The following is a 19,638-nucleotide window of genomic DNA, read 5'->3' as shown; positions in this document are numbered from 1 at the left end:
GGCTCCCTGTTCTGGGCAAGGAGGAGGAGCTGCAGAGGCTCTGCAGGACTGACAGGATGGGCTTTGGGGCTGTGAGGAGAAACTGAGGGACCTGGGCTGCTGCAGCTTCTGAAGAGGAGGCCCAGGGCTCCTCCTGCAACTGCTCCAAGGGTAGTTTCAGAGAATCCCAGAATCAGCCAGGCTACAAATGACCTTGGAGATCATCAGGTCAAATCTGTGCCCTGACACTGCCTTGTCTCCCCTCAGCCTCCTCTTCTCCAGGATAAACAAGGTCCCTGTGCAGAGCCCTCCTACCCTCCAGCAGATCCACACTCACACCCCGCTTGGTGTCATCTGCAGATTTGCTGATGGTGGACTCAATCCCGTCATCCCGATCATCAATGCAGGTATTGAAATCCACGCTGGCTGGCTCTGACCCCTCGGCCATCCTGTGGGTGCCCTGTGATGGCTCTCAAGGTGATCTGTTCCAGAACCTTGCCGGGCACCGAGGTCAGGCTGACAGGCCTGGAGTTCCCCAGATCCTCCTTCCAGCCCTTCTTGGGGATGGGCTCACACTGGCACCTCCAGTGCTCTGGCACCTCCCTGCTGAGCCAGGACTGATGGGAAATGATGGAGAGCAGCTTGGGGAGCTCATCCACCAGCTCCCTCATCCCCCTAGGATGGATCCCATCCCATCCCATACACCTGTGAGCATCTGAGTGGCTCAGCAGGTCACCAGCTGCTCCCTCCTGGATTACAGGGGGCTGTTCTGCTCCCTGTGCCCATCTGCCAGCTCAGGAGAACTCTTGTCCTGAGGACAGCCTGTCCTAATGTTGAATATAGGGGCAAATGAAAGTGTTAAGCTGCTCAGCCTCTTCCATATCTTTATTTACTCTATTCCCCACTGGATCCAATGAAGTGTAGAGGTTCTCCTTATCTCTCCTTTTGCTATTAATTTTTTTATAAATACCTTTCTATTATTTCTCAAAGAGGTGGCCAGGATATGCTCTAACCTGAGCTTTCACCACTCTTCTTTCTGCATGACCTAGCAACATCCCTAAATATTTCGTGAGTTGCCTGTTCCTCTTTCCAAACCCTCTTTTGTCCTGAGTTCCCACAAAAGCTCCACGCCCAGCCAGGACAGTCCTTTTCCTCGCTGGCTCAACTTCAGCACAGAGGGACAGGCTGCTCCTTCCTCCTTATGATTACTTTCTTGAAGTGTGTCCATCCTTCCTGGACCCCTTTATTTTTAAGGTATGTTTACTTTAAAAAATCAGTACCTGATTCGCTACTCTCCAAATCTGCATCCTCAATAGACCCAGGTCTGCCCTTCCTAATTCCAGTGTGGAAGCTTTGTTGATTGCCCCTCCTTCTTTCACAGAATACTGAAAACTCGATGATTTCATGGTCACGGTGCCCCAGGCAGCCTCCGACCCCCACATCTGCCACCAGCCCTTCTCTGTTTGTGAGCAGCAGGAGACAGAGCTTTCCTTGGGAGTGGAGTGTTACCAAAAATTCGGTGAAAAATAAAAACTCCTTCACACCAATGCAGCAATAAGAAGCAGCATTCTTTATTCAGCTGGATGCACGGGGGATAGCTCCTCCCAAAGCCGAGCATGCTGAGTGCAGGAAAGTTTCTGTTCATATTCTGTATTTTGCACACATATTCATTGATTGTGCTGGACTAAACACATATCTGATAATCATTTCCCCAAAATCATTAACATATTTCCCCTCCCCTTTACCCATGCTTTCTTCTGTCCTGGGGGTCTCTCTGGTGGTCCCTGGTGGTTGTGGACCCCAATGTTCCCGTGGGCCTGGCTGAGCTGGCAGGACACTGAGGCTGGTGAACTTCCAGCTCCCCTTCTCACACAATGGGCATTGTGTGGTTTCCACAGGTCTGGGGTTTTGGAGAACAAGCTCCAGGTGTGAGCTCACCTGGTGGAGACAATTTATCATCTGGTAACATGAGGTCACAGAGTGGGCTATGACATCACAGAGTGGGGTATGTGAGGTCATTGAGCACCTGCAACATCATAGACTGTCTCTGTGACATCACAGAGCTGGATGTGACATCACAGGGCAGAGGTCTGACATCAAAATCAGACTGTGACATAACAGAGTTGGCTGGAACATCAGAGACCAGCTCTGTGACATTAGAGAATGGGCTGTGACATCCCAGGAGGGCTCTGTGAGGTCACTGGGTTGGTCACTCCGCCCCAGCTCCCCCTCACAGTTTCTCCCAACAAGTCCAATGCTGTTCATGCCCAGCGGGGTCCCTGTCCCCAGGTATCCCCCCGGCCCACCTGGAGCCACAGCCTCCACCAAAGGATGTTCCACAGGATCCAGCCCAGAGCCTGACATGGGGAAAAGGGGCCAGGGCTGTGTGACCAGGACATCAAGGACGTGGATTATCCAGGTCCCTGTGGCCTGGGTTGGGTTCCCCAGGGCAGGAAAGATGTCTGGCAGCTGGAGCAGGCTTAGGGAAGGGCCTCCAAGGTGGGGCTGGAGCCCTTGGGCTGTGAGCAGAGGCTGAGGGAGCTGGGCTTGTCCAGCCTGGAGCAGGGAAGGCTGAGGGGCTCCTCATCCCAGCCTGGCAGTGCCAGCGAGGAGGGGATGGAGAACACAGAGCCAGGCTCTTCACCAGGGGGCCTGGTGAGAGACAAAAGCCAATGGGTGGAAGGGGAAAGAGGGGAGATCAGCCAGGGCAGGAGGAGATGAAATGAGTCAGGCTGGTTTCAGCATTTCCTCAACACCAAAAGCAGCCTGACCTCCCTTCTCCATCCACCACTGACAGCTTTGCAGATCAGGAATTGTTTGAGCTGTTTTGCCCCCACTCCAAAAAGAGCATCCTGATACAAGAACTTAATTGTGTTTATATCTATCACAGAACCACGTTTGTCTAAAATCAATTTTATTATGGAAATCACTTGTGGCTGTTGGACTCATCAGACACTGCTGGGACGTTGCACATAGCTCAGGAAAGAGCGTGGTTGTTATTAAATTGTGTCCTGTTCAACTGTGGTCTGTTGGCCCTGAAGAGAAACTTTCTGTGCCTCTGAGTCTCACCAGTTCCTGACCCCCAAAGGACACAAACCTGATGAGTTGTGGTTCCCACTCCAGTGGTGGCACTTGGAGCTCCCTCCATCCCCAGAGCAGAGCTGCCTTGTCCCAGAGAGTGCCTGGCAATGCAGGGATGAAGGAAACAGGACAGGCTGTGGGGATCAGGGGCAGGGCACGGCCAGGGATTTGGGGTGGTTGTGAGCTCAGGGCAGGACCCGGCCTTTGGCCTGGGTGAACCTCATCCAATTGTCCTGGGCCCATGGCTCCAGCCTGTCCAGATCCCTCTGCAGAGCTTCCTGCCCTCCAGCACAGCCACACTCCCACCCAGCCTGGGCTCACCTGGAACTGCCTGAGGGTGCCCTCGATGGCCTTGTCCAGATCAGCAATAAAGAGACTTCACTGACCTGGCCACAATCCTGAGCCCTGGGGACAGCCCTGGATGTGACTCCATTCCTCAGCTGCTCTGAGTGCCAGGGCTTGGATGAGGGAAATGGTGGGGAGGGGGTATGGACAGAGTCTGACTGATTGTCAGCTATTAAGGTTTTTGATATACGCATCTACTCAAACTGCATTAGAAGATGGAAGATGTTAGCGGTCAATATCAATTGGACATTGCTAATATCAATCTATAAACAGGAAAAGAACACAGGACAAAACCGTTTTCTCTGCATAGTTTTCAAAACAATATATTCATTTTGAATTCACTTCTGAAATCTGTCTAATTTACCACAGAAGAATTGAAAACTTCAATTATTCCCAGGGGCTTTTCTTCTTTGGGAGTTTTAAATAAATCTTTATGAGCCTTTTTCACTGAATTCCTGAAATGAAGAACTCAAGAAAGAAGAAGCCTCTGGAGTAGGAAAATTCATCAGCAACCTCCAAGGGGCTGAGGATCCATGCCCATCAGAGCAGCAATGAGCAGAAATGGGCAGAGCTTTGTGGCTGCCCCAGCTCTGGGATGGGCCCTGGGCCTGGAGCAGGAGCAGCTCTGGAGGGCCCCAAGGCCGGGGCTCTTGTGCTGGCCTGGGCAGATGGGATGGCAGCAGGGGCTGCAGAGCTCTCAGCAGCTGAGGCCGAGGGGAGCAGGGCAGCCAGGGAGCCTCCTTGTGCCTTGGGCAAGCCCCTTCCCCCATGGCTGGGGCTGAGTCCTGGCTGAGCTGCAGCTGCTGCTGTGCCCTTGGCAGGGGCTGAGGCCGTGGGGCCAGTGGCCAGAGCAGCCTGGCCTGAGCAGAGCTGTGGGGCCAGAGCCGGCTGGGCTGTGCTGGGGAGAGGCCCTTGGTGCTGCACAGAGCTCAGGGCAGCTGGCAGAGCTTGCAGGGAGCTGGGCTGGGCTCCGAGAGCCTGGCCCAGAAACCAGCAGTGTCCATCTCAGCCTGGCTGAGCGTGCAGGGGCAGGACTCGGCCCAGGCCTTGTGGGGCAGGGCCAGCGCCTGTGCAAGGCATTGAAAACAGGCAAGTGGCCAAGAGAGGAGGCTGCTCTGTGCCCTTGGGGGGCATGGACACAGCAGGGAGGGGGCCCAGGACATTTGTCAGCGCCAGCCTCTGTCCCCAGCCCTTGGCAGCCCTGGCTGCTGAGCCCAGCTTTGGCCTGGGCTGAGTTTGGCTGTGGCCCAGCTCCATCCTGCTGCGGGGCTCAGGGCCTGTTCCCGGCCATGGCCAGCCCTGGCCGGCCTCTCTGCTGGCCCAGAGGCCGGCAGAGCCCGGGGCAGGGCTGTCTGTGCAGCCCCACAGGTGCCACGGGCTGGGCAGGAGCTGGCAGAGGCTGCCCAGCAGGGAGGCCATGGGGCACAGAGCCCCAAGGCTGCCGTGGCCACCACGGCACAGGGGCCGTTCCCAGCCGCAATGCTCCTGTCCTGGGCTGGGCCTGCACAGGGGCTGTGGCACCATGGCTGGGCCAGCACAGGGCCACCAAGGGGCCACGCAGCCGCTGCCGGGGCTGGCAGCAAGGCCGGGCACAGACAAGGAATTGCTGAGCGTGGCCTGCGCTGGCCAGGGCTGACTGTGCCAAAGGCAGAGCTCAGCTGCCCTTGGGGGCTGCAGGAACACTCAGGAGCCCAAAGAGCCTCCATGGCTGTGCTGGAGACCAAGGCTGGAGCAGGGAAATGCAGGGCTGCTGCGCCATGGCGAGGGCATGGAATTCCAGCACACACCTCAGCTCTCTGATGATCCCGGCACCGTGCTGGGCCCTGTTTCAGCCTGGAGCAGAGCAGATGTTGATGGCACAGGAGCCCTGCGGGGCTGGCAGGGACCTGCAGCTTGCAAGGTGCTCTGCTCTCCCTCAGCTCCTCTCTGAGAGATCCAATCCCAGCTGGGCACCTCAGGGCACAAGTGGCACTGCCTGTTCATGGGCACACACCTGATGTCTGCCTGGAAAAGGGCACAGGTGTTAGTACCTCTTATTTTATTAATATACTGGCACATTTCTATTACCTGTGTCACTTGAGTACTTTTAAGAAATGACAATGTTTTTCATCCAGCAACAGGAATTTCCTGGAATTGTACTGATGCCATGAGAAGAAATACTGATCTTCCTGTCTGCTTGTGTCATCAGTATTCTGTTTATTATTTTCTCTCCCTCTTCTTTCAGGTGTTTTCAACTCTCCTGTTGAAATGGCCGTGTCTAAGGACATCTCTTCATTTAGACCAGGTGGATCTATGTCCTTCCTGCTGCTCCCAGATTTCCTCCTCCAAATGCTTTCTGGTCATTTAAGTGTCTCTCAACAGACTGGTTTCATGCTTTGAATGTCAGGGAGTGGCCCAATCTTTCTGAAGTTCAAATAAATATGAATTATATCTTGCTGTGTTTATATTTATCCTAAAATTACCTTTTCTAATGTCTTTCCCTAAAACTGTTCCTGTACAGAAATCCCTTGGGGATGGGGGACATGTCAGATGCTGCTGGGACATCACAGAGAGCTGAGGGAAGAGCTGTGATGGTTATTAAACTGTTCAAATGTTCAACTTGTGTTTGTTGGCAAGAAACCTTTCTGTGCCTCTGAGTGTCACCAGGCCCTGAGCCCAAAGGACACAACCCTGATGAGTTGTGGTTCCCACTGCAGGGGCACTTGGACCTTGGCTCTGCACAGGAGAGCTCTTCATCCACTTTCCCTCTTTTCCTCCCTCTGGCCATGGAGGGAGCTCCTGACTTCAGCCTGTGACTCGTGTGTGCAAAGAGCAAATCTGGGCAGAATCGGGGCAGGGAGGGTTTGGGGGCACCTTGGGATCTGTGCTGGGCACAGAAGGTGTTTTCCATTGCTCTGAGACTGTCTGCTGTGCACAGTGGATTTAATAGCCAGCAGAGGAATGGCTTTTGCATTGGATGGAGCTGTGCCTTCCCTTGGCTTGGTTGGCTGACAAGAAATGAACATCCCTCTGTGTCTCGGGCAGCTCCTTCTCCAGGGAAAGCAGGTGGGAGTTGGAGCCAAGGAGCTGAAAGCTGCAGGTGCAGCCTGGGCTGGAGGGAGCTCAGATTTGCACAAGGCTGCTCTGAGTGCCAGGGCTTGGATGGGGGAAATGGTGGGGTGGGGGTAGGGACAGAGTCTGATCGATTGTCAGCCATGAAGGGTCTTGATTTTCATATCTATTCCAACTGCATGAGGAGGTTCTTGGATTTAGTGTCAATTGAAATTTGTCCATATTAATTTATTAGGTGTAAAAAAAAAAAAAAAAAAAACAGGACCTAAATTTTTATTCTCACTATCTTTGTAAAAATAATGCATTCACTTTGAATACAATATTCAAATCTACCTAATTAACCACAAAAGATTTGAAAACGTAAATCACATTATTCCCAGAGGCTTGGCTTGTCAAGGTGTTCTGAATGTTAATGAGCACTGGGGCACTGCATTCCTGAACTGATGAGCTGAAGGCTGAAGAAGCCTCTGGAGCAGTAAAATCCAGCAGCAGCCTCCAAGGTGCTGAGGATGTCAGCAGCCCCCACTGAGGCCATCCCTGCCCAGAGACCGTGGGGGAATGGGCAGACAAGGAGAGCGTCCCTGGGGCTGGGGCAGCAGAACTCAGAGGCAGCAGCGGCTCCAGCTGGGAAATGGAGTGTGGGATGGGGCTGTGAAAGCCCTGCCTGGGCTGTGCCAAGCAGGACACACAAGCCCTGACTGCCATCCCCCAAGCAACTCTCTCAAGGGAGACATTTATAAGGAATTACCATTATTTGTGTCCTCTGAGTTGGATGCACTGGAGAAATACCAGCAAGAGATTCTCAGGAGCTCAAAAGAAAACAACAGCCTTCATTGGGAAATTTAGAAAATCAGAGCAACTTTGGCAAAAGGTTTAATATGACATTCAATCAACAAAAAGCACTTCTCAAAGCATTTACTTGGCCCATTCAACTTCACAAACTGTAAGCCTGTTCAATTTTAAGTTAATCAACCTTTGCAAGTGGATAGAAATAGGAGACAAAAGGAGAAAAAGACAAGTAAGATCTAGAGAAGCACACACAGAGCTACCAACTCCTGGATTCCAGCAGTGTTCAGATGGAAATTCCAAGGGGAGGTAGGGTCAAGATGTGTGCTTGCCTTGTGGTCAGCCTTAAATATCCCTTGGTCTTCCTGGGCCCTTCCCCCAGGTGGGACTTGGGGTCATTTGGTCACTCAGGAGCTGGGCTGGGGCTCCAGAGGTGGCTGTGGAGCATTGCCTGTGCTGTGCCAGGGACTGGCAGCCACTGCTGGGCTGGGATAGAGGCTCTGGGGGGATTGGGGTTCCAGGGCAGGGCAGGGCTGGGGTTCCAGGGCAGGGCAAGGCTGGACCTGCCCCTTCCTCCCCACACATGAAATGTTTCCAGCCAACAATATCCTCCAGTCTGTCACAACAGGCAATGTTGGAGGTGAAATCCCGATTGTGGCCATGGGTGCCTGGCCAAGAAGGACAGTTCTTTTCCATAGGAAGGAAAGCCTCAATTATTGGCTAATTTCTGGTTTGATTGCCTGGATTTTGTTGGGTTTTGTTGTTGCTTTGTTTCCTTGATGTGCCTGAAGTGTCCAGTCAGGAGCAGAGTGACTCTTGCCAAGGAACTTTGTGGTGCTGTCACTTAATATTAAATCTGGTTTTTGCTGCTCCCTTGCTGGGGATTTTTTTCAGCGCTCTCAAGCCCTCGTTGGTAACAGGGTGAAGGAGCCCTGGCCCAGGCTTTGGCCCTGGGGGACACGGGGACGCTGCTGGGGGGTCCCTGTCCCCCTGTCCCACCCCATCACAGCCCTGTCCCCTGTTCCCATGTCAGGCTCTGTGGTCGATCTCGTGGAACATCCTCTGGGGGAGGCTGCGGCGCCGGGGGCGGAGGGACCCGGGGGGACAGGGGACCCCGCTGTGCACGAGCAGCGTTGGACTTCTCTGGGGGAACTGTGAGGGGGGGCTGGGGTGGAGTGACCTCCCCAGTGACCTCACACAGCCCTGTGATGTCACACAGCCCTTGCAATGTCACAAATCCAACTCTGAGATGTCACCTTGTGATGTCATGCGGCTGCTCTGTGTTGTCACAGAAGACTCTGTGATGTCACAAAGTCACATGGAAATGTCACTGTTTGTTCTTTGATGTCACAGCCTGCTCTATGAAGTTACACAGCCACCCGGTGATGGCTGTATACCCTTCTCTGTGATGTCACAAAACCCTCCCTGTGATGTCATACTGCACTCTGTAATGTCACAGCACACACTTTGTCCTCACAGCCTGCTCTGTGATGTCATACAGCCATGCCATGATGTCACAGCCTGGTCTGTGATGTCACACAGTCCGCTCTATGATGCCATAGGCGCTTGATGACCTCACACAACAAACTCTGTGACTCACAGCTCCATCTGTGACCTCACAGCACCCACTCTGTGCTGTCACACAGCCCCTCTCTGACATCACAGCTGCTCTGTGCCTCTATGACAGAGCCACAGAGGTGCTGCTGTGACACAGCCCCCTCTGGGACATCCCACAGCCCCTGCCAGTGCTGAGCCCCTGTGAGCTCTGTCTGTGCCCTGCTCGTGTCCCTGGCATGCCCTGGCAGTGCCCCAGCCCTGCTGGGCTGTGCACAGGAGCTGCTCCTGGCTAGAGCTGTCTCTCTGCAGCGCTGCCCTTGCCAGGAGCTGCCTCTGGGCCAGGAGCCCGGCCCAGCCCAGCAGCACAGACACAGCACCAGGACTTTAATGACCCTCTGTGGCTTTGGTGCTGTTTGCATCAGACCCAGTCCCTCAGGGTGTGCTCAAATAACTTCTCAAGAACTCCAAGTGAGATTGAAACACTGAGGTTTCTTTTGCTTTGAAGAGATCCCTGTCAGGGACACGACTGAGAAAGTGTCCCCAGGCTCCAGTTAGAGCAGAACACTGGAGGCACTGATGAGAGGTGGGGACAGCAAGGGAAAGGTGTCTCTGGTGCTGAGCAAACCTGGATGTGTTTCAGGAATACAAAGGGCCAAGGCCTGAGCCCCAGCCCCTGGCAAGGCAGATCCTATCCCTCCCTCATTGCTCAGGGCTCTTCCCGGGATGGGCACTGGCATGTGGGGATGTGCAATGCCAAGGGCAGGACCATGGGGCGGCCCCTGCCAGGCTGCTGAGCAGGGACAAGGAGGCACTGAGGCCCCAGGGCTGCAAGGGTCACTTGTCCCCTGGTGGCCTCAGGCCCAGGGCCAGCAGCCATGGCCAAAGTGCTGCACAGGTTGGCTCTGTCAGGGCCTTGCAGCTGCTGCACATGCCTGTGCCCTCTGCAGCCCAGGCTGTCCTACGGTGTCCCTGCCCTGCGCCTCTGTCCCTGCAGGCTGTCCTCATCCCCCGGCTGCCCCACCTCGTTGGCCCCTTCCTTTGCTGACAGCTCTGCCTCCTGCCTGCCTCTGCCTGGCCACACAAAGCCTTGGGCTCCTCCAGGCTCCTTCTGGGGACGTGCTGCACCACAGCCCTGCCCTGGGAAGGAAATTCCCCTCCTCTTGTGTCCAGTCTGGATTTCACCAGTTGCATTTGTGGTATAATTTCTCTCTCTGGCCGTTTCACACTATGGAGAAAAGCTCCACCATTTCTGAATCCACCCTTCAAGCCCTGCCAGGCCACTCCTGATCTGTCCTCAGTCTCTTCACAACTGAGCCCAGGCACATCAGCCTCCATATACGTGTTTGGTTCTTGAGGCCTGCAAACCCAGCCTGGGAGATCTCTGGGCCCTCTCCAAGGTGTTTGCAAATGAAAACATTCTGCTCATATCACCAGAAGCCAAAGCCAGGCAGAACTGTCTGTCCTGGCAGCTTCTGTCTGGGAGCAATCCTGGGATAGATGGAATTTTGGTGGCCAAATTCCAGTTTCTGCCATGGCCCCTGGACAAGAAGGTCAGTTCTCTTCTGTAGGAAGGAAGGCACAGAGCCCCAGTGTTTCAGGGGTAGATGAGATGTGACCACCAGAGGCCAAGGCCAGCCAGAGCTGGCAGATTTTGTTCTGGCAGATACCCTTGCATACAGGATTTTTTTTAGGGAAAATACCAATTTTGTCCATGGGTGTCTGAAAAGAGGGACAGTTCTTTTCCATAGCAAGGAAAGCATGGAGCCCCAGTGCTCCCGGAGCTGATGAGAGGCAGCCCTTGGCATTCCAGCATCAGCCAGACCTGTGAGGTGGCCCCTGGGAGGCCAAGCCAGCCAGACCTGTTCTATGTTCCCTCGGTTCCATGGGGCCCCACAGTGTCCCAATGGTCCCTTGCTTCCAGGAGGCCCTGAGATGTCACAGTGCCCCCTTGGTGACACGAGGCCCTGAAGGGTCCTCATGGCCTCCATGGTTCCACAAGGCCCCACAGTGTCATGGTGGTCTCCGTAGGAAGGGAACAACCCAGCCCCAGTGTTCCAGGGGCGGATGAGCCGCAGCCACCAGAGGCCAAGGGCAGCCAGATCAGATGGTGCTGGCAGATTTTGTCCTTGGATATAGGGAATTTTAGAGGTGGAATACCAGTTTTGGACCTGTTGCCTGGAGGTGAAGGACGGTTCTTTTCCATAGGAAGGAAAGCACGGAACACCGGTGGTTCAGGGTCAGATGAAAAGCGGCCACCACAGGCCAAGGGCAGCCAGACCTCTCTGTCCTGGTATTATTTTGTCTGAAAGCAACCCTTGGATATCAGGAATTTTGGAGGTGGAATCCCAGTTTTGGCCATTTCTGCATTGGTAAGAAGGGTGGTTCTTTTCCATAGGAAGGAAAACACAGAGCCCAAGTGTTTCAGGGGCAGTAGAGGAGAGAGGTGGCTCCTGAGAGGCTGAGCCAGCCAGACCTGTCTGTCCTGACAGCTTTTGTCACTGAGAAATCCTTGGATCTAGGGAATTCTGGAGGAACATTCCCAGCTTTGGCCATGGCCATCTGGTCGAGATGGATGGTTTTTCCCATGGGAAAGAAAAGCACAAAGCCCGGGTGTTTTGGAAGAAGATGAGAGGTGGTCACCATAGGCCAAGAGAGTCAGACCTGTCTTTCCTGGCACCTTTCATCTGGGGGGAATCCTTGGATGTACAGAGTTTTGGAGGTGGAATCTCAGTTTTGGCCATGGGCACCTGGACAGGAAGAAGAGTTCTTTTCCTCAGAAAGGAAAGCACAAAGCCCCAGTGTTTCAAAGGCAGATAAGAATCAGCTCTTTGGAAACCAAGGCCAGCCAGACTTGTCTCTCCTGGAAGCTTTCATCTGGGAGAAATCCTTGGATATAGGGAATCATGGAGGCGGATTCCCAACTTTGGCCATGGGTGCCTGGACGTGAAAGTTGCTTTTTTCCCATAAGAAAGAAAAACACATGGTCCCAGTGTTTCAAAGGCAGATGAGAGGTGGCCCCCGGGTGGCCAAGCCAGCCAGATCTGTCTGTCCTGGCAGATTTCATCTGGGAACAATCTTTGCATAGAAGCAAAATAAGAGGATGAATCCAAATTTTGGCCATGGGCACCTGGAGGAGAAGGACAGTTCTTTCCACAGGAAGGAGAGCACAGAGCCCCAGTGCCCCAGGGGCTGACAAGCAGCAGCCCTTGACATGCCAAGGTCAGCTGGACCTGTCAGGTGGCCCCCAGGTGGCCCAGCCAGCCAGGCCTTGATGCCTTGAGAGGCCACCTAGAGCAGAGGCTGGACAGTGTGACAGGAATAAAGGAGGGATTTATTGAAAAGGCCTTCAAAGGATCCACCTTGGGCCCTCCACAAGGGCCTGGCTGAGGGTACACCCAGGATGGACGACAGGTCACACGTTTGCACACTTGTATAAGTTTTGGTTCATTTCCATATTGGGGTTAATTGTCCAATTACACCTCAGGTTTTGCAGTCCCACCCTCCCAGTCTGCTCTCCTCAATTCGCTGTTGTTTTCACTTTTTGGGCTGAAGCTGCAGCGGTGTCCTTGGTTCTCGGGCTGGAGAAGGATTGTTTAGTCTGACTGCACTGTGAAGAGAACTTGCTGACACTCAGTATGAAGTTCAGAGTTACAGACTGATGCAGTGCAGAATCTGGAAAATACGAAAGCTAAAACTTCAGGCACCAGCCTGTCCCACGTTCCCTTGGCTCCATGGGGACCCACAGTGTCACAATGGCTCCTCCGTGACACTCTGGGCTGCACAGTGTCACCCTGGGCCCTCGGTTCCATGGGAGTTTCACAATGGTCTCCTCTGGTTCCACGAGGTCCCCACAGTGTCACAATTGACCCATGGTTCCATGAGGTTCCCCAGTGTCACCGGGGTGTCCCTGGACCTGCATTGTCACACTGACCCATGGCTCCATGAGGTTCCCCAGTGTCACCGTGGTCGCTGTCAGAGGCTGGATGAGATCGATGTCCCGAGACCCCTTGGGTTGAGCTGTCAATCAGTCACACAGCTGGGACAGCGCTAACCCAGCTCTGAACGCCCGAGCAATCACAAGTCCCAGCTGGGGGGAGGCCCACGAAGGCCCAGGGGCTTAAAACCAAGGAGCACAAGGTCAGCCCCTGCTATGGACTCTGCCTTCCCCTGGGGTTTGTGTCTCAGCCACACTGGAACCCCAGGAGCTGGGAGCCACAGGTGTGTCTTTCTGTGGAGCTTCTGTCTTTCTGTCTCTCTCCCTCTTTCCTCTCCTTCTAATGCTCTTTCTATGGAACATTTTTGGGTACCTGAGCAACTGAAGTGTTTAAGGCTTTCCAGGCTAAATGGGCTGAGTGAATGAAGTTACTGCTATGACAAGAGTTTTACGTTGGATTGGATGTTGTATTAAATGCTTTTCCAAAGTTTCTTGGTCTTTTGTACTTTGCCAGTAAAATTTTGTGGGTTCCCGAATGGGCGCTGAGGGGCACTTGGGGATCCTGGAGGGTCTGGGGGACACTTATGGGACAGATGGGGGCGGATACCGGGGGTTCTGTGGGGCTGCAGAGCATGACGGGAGTTGTAGTCCCGGCCCCAATGGGGCTCTATTGGGCCGCAGAGCATGACGGGAGTTGTAGGCAAAAGAAAAGCACATGCTGCAGGCACCGCCCCCAAAGCCAGCATCCCTGGCGCTGATTGGTTGAGGGCTGTGATGGGCGGGAGCCTCAGCAAATGGGAGGCAGCGGAGGCGGGAACAGCCCATTCAACCCCTCCAGTCCCTCCCAGCACAGCCCAGTTCATCCCCAGTACAGCCCAGTACAACCCCAGTGCCCCCCCAGTCCCTCCCAGTACAGCCCAGTCCCTCCCAGTACACCTGAGTTCATTCCCAGGCCCTTCCAGTTCCCCCCAGTGCCATCCACAGTCCGCTCCAGTGTCCCCCAGTCTTCCCCACAGCGTTCCCGCCCATTGCGGGGCAGCGGCGCAGACGGAATGTCCTGCGGCCCAAACCTCCTGCTCCTGCCACACAGCGCCCAGCGCTCTCCCCCTCCTCCTCCTCTCCCAGCACGGCACAAATTCCAGCTCGGAGGAGGCTTCCCCACAGAGGGCTCCGGCTCCTGCTCCAGCCTGAGTGTCCCTGCAGAGGAACAGGGCATCTTTCAGGCACTTCCACAAGCTCAGGCTTCCCATTCCATGGGGAATCTGGGATGGAAATGGCCTTTTTCAAAAAGACAAATGCAGAGGAGATGGATTAGAAATTATTAGGAAAAAGTGACCCTTCTTCCAGACAAACTCCACCAAGTCATTGCCTGCATTTCTCCTTTTCAGATTCTTTCAGTCGTCTCCTGAGAGGTCCAGCTTGTTCTGCTGCTTTCCATGAACTGATTGTGCTCTTGATTTATATCAGTGCATGAGATGTGGAAGCATCTAAACTGAACTCAGAAACAAACTCCCTCTGTCAGCCCATTTCCATCTTCGAGATCTCTTTCAAGATGTCCATGGGGATGTTGCAATGATGATCACACAGCTCTCCATTTCTGGCTGCAGGCTCTGCAGATTCTTTCTCTGCATTCAGTCAGGCTTGCATTCCCTGACAATTCCTGGTAGCCCGTCATGGTTTCTTAGGGTAGAACAGCAACAATGAAAACCTCACCAATGGCACAACTGCCCAGCCCACAAGGAAAAGAAAGAACAAGCTGTCAAGTTCTTCAAATATTTCTCCCGCTTTGCTGCAAGAGTTGAGCTGCATGCAGGTTGTGGAAAGCCAAGAGAAGCTGCAGCTGGTGGCACATCTTGTGACAGGAGCTGCTCAAAGCTTCCTCGTTCTCCAGGAAAGGTTCTTGGAAAGAGCAAACAGGACTGTGGAGAAGATTCTGGGAAAACTGAAACAGCTTTTAAGAAATGAAATGAAAATGGAAAGAAACAATCCAAGATTTCTCTGTTTATTTTCTCTGTTTATTTTTATGCTCCCCTTTTCCATCTTGAACTACTTCTCCATCCCATTAATACAAATGGATCTCACTTCTAAGATCCATGACTTGGCAAGTTTTAGACACTGTAAAATACCATGAGCTACACACAGTCTGCCTTCCTCTTTTTTTTGTGTGTGTTATTTAGAAATCATTGCTGGAGAGGTAAGTGCAGTGCTTGGGTCAGGTACAAATTCTGCATTCAGGGAATGCGCTCCGAGAGTGTTTGACCCTCAGCAGGGACAATGCACAGCAGCGCCCAAGGGGATTCCTGTGCCCCTGGGCAGGAGTCCAGACTCTGGGTCTGGGCTGAACACGGCAAAGTTCCCGTGTTTGGACAGGCTCAGGGGCTGCCCCGGGGAGCGCGGGGCTGGGCGCGGGGGCGAGCGGGCAACGGACAAACGGACACGGGGACAAACGGCCCCGGAGCTTCAGTTGCTTCAGTTGCAGCAGCAGCAGCAGCGGCAGCGAAAGCAGCGAAAGCAGCGAAAGAAGCGGCTTTGTCAAGTCCCTCTTGCTCCTCCTCTCCCTCTCCCGCTGTCCCGCAGCCTCTCCCGCTCTCCCTTTCCCGCTGTCCCCTCCTCTCCCAGTCTCCCTCTCCCCTGCCAGGCCGAGCCATGCCCCCGACCCGCCCCCGGCCCCGGGCGGGGCTGCCCCGTCCCTGTCCCTGTCCCCATCCCCGTCCCTGTCCCTGTCCCTGTCCCTGTCCCTGTCCCTGTCCCTGTCCCTGTCCGTGTCCCTGTCCCCGTCCCCGTCCCTGTCCCCGTCCCCGTCCCTGTCCCTGTCCCTGTCCCTGTCCCCGTCCCTGTCCCCGGCCGTCCCGCCGCGGTCTCGCCCCCGCCCGGCTCTGGCCGTGCTGGCGCTGGCGCTGCTGGGCCGGCATCAGTGCCTGGGGCTGGGGCGGCATCGCCGCCCTTTGGCTCCGCCTGGCCCGAGCCCGGCCCCGGCCCCGACGTGGGCTCCAGTCCCGGCCCCGGCGCCGGCCCGTTGCCAGCAGAGAACGCCTGGGGATGGCCGGCCCGGGGCGCTCGGGGGGCGCTCGGGGGCCGCTCCTGGCCCCGGGCCGAGCGCTGACAGCCGCGTCCCGCCCGCAGGGAAGGCGCAGGAGGCCCTGCAGGAGCGGTACCGGCTGGGTTCGCTGCTGGGCAGCGGCGGCTTCGGCAGCGTCTTCGCGGCCACGCGGCTCTCGGACGGCGCCCCGGTGAGCGGCGGGGCCGGCGGCGGGCGCAGGAGGAGGAGGAGGAGAAGGAGGAGGAGGAGGCTGGGGCTGGGCTAGGCGGGGGGCGAGCTGAACCCGCTGCTCTCCCTTGCTCGCAGGTGGCCATCAAAAGGGTGCCGCGGGATCGCATCCGGCACTGGGGCGAGCTGGTGAGTGAGCGGGGCCAGCGGCAGAAGCCGGGCCGTGCCGGGCGGGGATGAGCCGGGGCCCGGCAGGGTGGGAGCTGCCGGGAGCCCTGCAGGGAGAGCGGGCGTGGGCTGAGCGGGGCATGCAGAGCATCCCGGGCTGGCTGAGGGCTTCCCCAGCCCCGGCACGGCCTCAGCCCCACTGACGGCATCGCGCTCCTCCCGCAGCCCGACGGCACCAGCGCACCCCTGGAGATCGTGCTGCTGGCCAAGGTGGCCTCTGGCTGCGCTGGTGTCATTCAGCTCCTGGAGTGGCTCCAGCTCCCCGACAGCTTCTTGCTGGTGCTGGAGCGCCCGGAGCGGTGCCAGGACCTGTCGGCTTTCCTGGCGGAGCGGAGGTTCCTGCCGGAGGAGGAGGCGCGGGGGCTGTTCCGCCAGGTGCTGGAGGCCGTGCGGCACTGCACCAGCTGCGGGGTCCTGCACAGGGACATCAAGCCCCAGAACATCCTGCTCGACCTGGCCACGGGGCAGCTGAAACTGATCGACTTTGGCTGTGGCGCCTTCCTCCAAGACACAGCCTACACCCAGTTTGCAGGTGAGCCCTGCCAGGGGATGCTCCTGGGCATCTCATGGCCCAGCCGGGGTGCAGCACCGGGGCTCCCCCTATTGCAGCTGGGATGGGATTAATGCTGGAGCCAGGTTGATTTGGGTGGGGGTGTGAGGGGGTCCAGCTCCCAGCCCTGCCGACAGCCTTCAGCACCCACTGTGCCCTGGGCTGGGGCTGGAGCTGGGGCAGCCAGCCCGACAAAAACCCCCATGGGGGTAGCAGAGAGGGGGGTCTGACCCCGTGCCCCGGACGGTTTTGTGTGCAGGCGAGGAAGGGCTTGGACTGCTCTGCTCCCCTTGTTTGCCTTGATTTGTTAACATTTTTGGGGGGCTGTGCAGGCAGGTAGTCGAGTGGGTTTCTCCACCACTGGATGCGTTTTTCTTTTGTGTGTCATGGTTGGGCCTTCCCAGGGTTTCTGCTGCCCTCTTCCAGCACCAGTGGCTTCTTTTCCAGCCCCGAGTCTGTACACAAGTCCCAGGTGCTGGCGAGAGGGCAGCGGTCACCCCGTGTGCCACTGGGGCAGCCCCCACATGCCCAGGGGTGCTGGGGCCAGGCTCTGGGAGCAGCAGCATCCCCCTGCTGAACTCTGTCTGTGTTCCACAGGAACCCTGTCCTACAGCCCACCAGAGTGGATCCACCACCAACGCTACCACAGCGAGGCAGCGACCATCTGGTCCCTGGGCCTCCTGCTGTGCCACCTGGTCATGGGCAAGCACCCGTTCAGGAGGGGCCAGGAGATCATCTGGGGGCGGATCTTGTTCCCACGACGGCTCTCTCAAGGTGGATCCTCATCTCTGGCCACGGGGGCAATACCAGTGCTGGGAGACAGCAGCAGCTCGTGGGCATCCCGCTCTGGCAGCTGCTGAGGAGGTGGCACAAGTCCTGCTCTCCTGCTCTCCTCCAAACACAGAATCCATGGGGAAGTTCAGGCCCAGCTCTGGGCACACCCAGCATGGCCTGGGCATGGGAACTGGGGGGGCAACTTCTCCAACTGACTGGTGATTCCTGGTTTCCCTCCCCAGAGTGCCAGGATGTCATTAAGAGGTGTTTGTCCATGCAGCCCTTGGACAGGCCATCCTTAGAAGAGCTTTTCCGTGATCCTTGGGTGCAGGGTGTTCCTCTGCCCTAGAGGATGGGAGAGATCCAGGTGCACAGTTGGATCCAGGGGCCTGGCAGGTAACAGCTCCACACATCTCTTGGCAATCAGTGGCAAAGCCAACCAGACAGGTTTTGTGCTGCCTGTAGCTCTGAGCAGGGGTCAGCAGAAGGGAACACGCAGCTCTTGGGCTGGAGCTGAGCTGGAGACCTGGTGTGGCAAGCACTGGTGGCCACCATCCCCCGGGTTTTGCTTGTCCTGGTTCCCTGACAGCTGGGGCCCTGGGCAGAACCCTGACAGCCTGGTCTGGCCCCAGGGAAGGAGAAGGAGCCCCTGGAGAAGCTGCACCAGGTGGGGCTGCTGCTGCTGGAGACACCAAGGACAACCTCAAGGATGACAATCTCTTCCTCGGCCTGGCCAGCTGAAGATGATGGACTTGGATTCTGGCACCTTCTCCAAAGCCAGGCTCCACAGGGGATCTGCAGATGAGTCCACACGCAGGGGGATGCTCCCAGATTTGGGCATTGCTCAGCCTGTCTGGGATCCAAAGATTCCCCCTTTGCTGGGGCGGATGCAGCTGATCCTTCAGTCGGCTGCCAGGCTGCTTTTGGCAGGGCTGGGGGCATGGGCTGGGGTGGGTACGAAATGGGAGTGGGCTCCTGGCCCTGCCAACAGCCCCCAGCACCCACCGTGCCCTGGGCTGGGGCTGGGGCTGGGGCAGCCAGCCCGACACAAACAAACCCCCATGGTGGGAGCAGAGGTGGGACTCCAGAACCTGTGCAGGGGCTGCTTTGCTTTGCAGGCAAGGAAGGGCTTGGGCTGCTCCCCTGCCCTTGTTTGCTTTGGGATCACCGTTATTTTGGGGGGCAGTGCAGGGGGAAGGGAGAAAGCCTGGGCTTCCCTCACCTGTGGGTGGGATTTTCCCTGGCATGCAGGGGTTGGGCCTTCCTCAAGCCCCTGACAGAGAGAAGATTTTTGACCTTTTTCCCCTTTTTGTCTGTAATCTATTTTCAACCATTTGTTGTGTGTTTTTCTAGAGGAAGCGTTCTAGGTGGGGTCCAGTCTGGATGGAGAAGTGCTTGGGAGCAGCTGCGGCGTGGATGGGCCGTGCCCTTGGAGAAGGCTGAGGACATCGTTTGGGACCAGCTTTTCTTCCAGCGGTGGATGGCGTCAGGTGGGTCCCGTCTGCTTGGCATGGTGGGATCAGAGCTTTGGGGAGATGGCAGCGAGCACAGGAGCATCCGGCTCCGGGCAGCTGCTGAGGGCTGGATGTGGCGTGGCTGGCTGCAGGCTGGGCACATGTCCTGCCCTCCTGCTCTGCTGCCAAAGGCAGCAGGGATGGGCAGCTCTGGGCACCGCTCTGGGCACGGCCAGCATGGCCTGGGCACCGCGGGCGGCTGGGACAAGGGGACAGGAGCCTTCAGCTGACGGGCGCTTTCTGGTTTCTCTCCTTGCAGCCGGGCTCTGCGGGTGCTGAGGCTGCTCTGGGCTCTGCCAGGGCTCTGCTGGAGCTCAGCACCGGGCCAGAATCAGCCAAAGAAGAAATGGTGTGCCCTGCAGCACAGCCTTGCTTGAGCATTTCAGCAACACAGCTCAAGTTTGCAGAGTGTACACCTCCCAGGGAAAACATGCCACCACCCAAAAATTAAACTTGTTCAATAGCTTCTGAAATTAAATCAATCTGGGATGACCCCAAATGACGTTTTGCAGCTTGCTCAAAGCTGTAGCTCAGCCCTTCTCTGAACAGTTCTCTCCCCCACCTGCCTTTTACTTCCCAACTGCTCCCTCTTTTCCCCCAGTGAGTTCCCAGCCCATGGCAGTCTCCATCA

General features: G+C 56.3%; 1 protein-coding gene and 2 pseudogenes across 1 annotated transcript; 2 read left to right on the top strand and 1 right to left on the bottom strand.

Moving 5' to 3' along the window:
* The window catches only part of LOC128820668 (uncharacterized), a 1,438,581-nt pseudogene that overhangs the window by 1,237,219 nt on the left and 181,724 nt on the right, over positions 1-19,638 (top strand).
* The window catches only part of LOC128820670 (zinc finger protein 850-like), a 488,361-nt pseudogene that overhangs the window by 293,026 nt on the left and 175,697 nt on the right, over positions 1-19,638 (bottom strand).
* LOC128820807 (serine/threonine-protein kinase pim-1-like) lies at positions 381-18,282 on the top strand. Its single transcript, XM_054001616.1, has 7 exons — positions 381-489; positions 15,857-15,963; positions 16,080-16,164; positions 16,276-16,701; positions 17,317-17,493; positions 17,736-17,889; positions 18,126-18,282. The coding sequence occupies exons 1-6, from the start codon at positions 381-383 to the stop codon at positions 17,840-17,842; spliced, it is 1,011 nt and encodes a 336-aa protein (XP_053857591.1). The 3' UTR covers positions 17,843-17,889; positions 18,126-18,282.

The sequence above is a fragment of the Vidua macroura genome, chromosome 30 (genome assembly GCF_024509145.1).
Source record: "Vidua macroura isolate BioBank_ID:100142 chromosome 30, ASM2450914v1, whole genome shotgun sequence".
NCBI lineage: Eukaryota > Metazoa > Chordata > Aves > Passeriformes > Viduidae > Vidua > Vidua macroura.
Note: the sequence above shows the minus strand (reverse complement) of the source record. Positions and strands in the feature narration are given on the sequence as shown.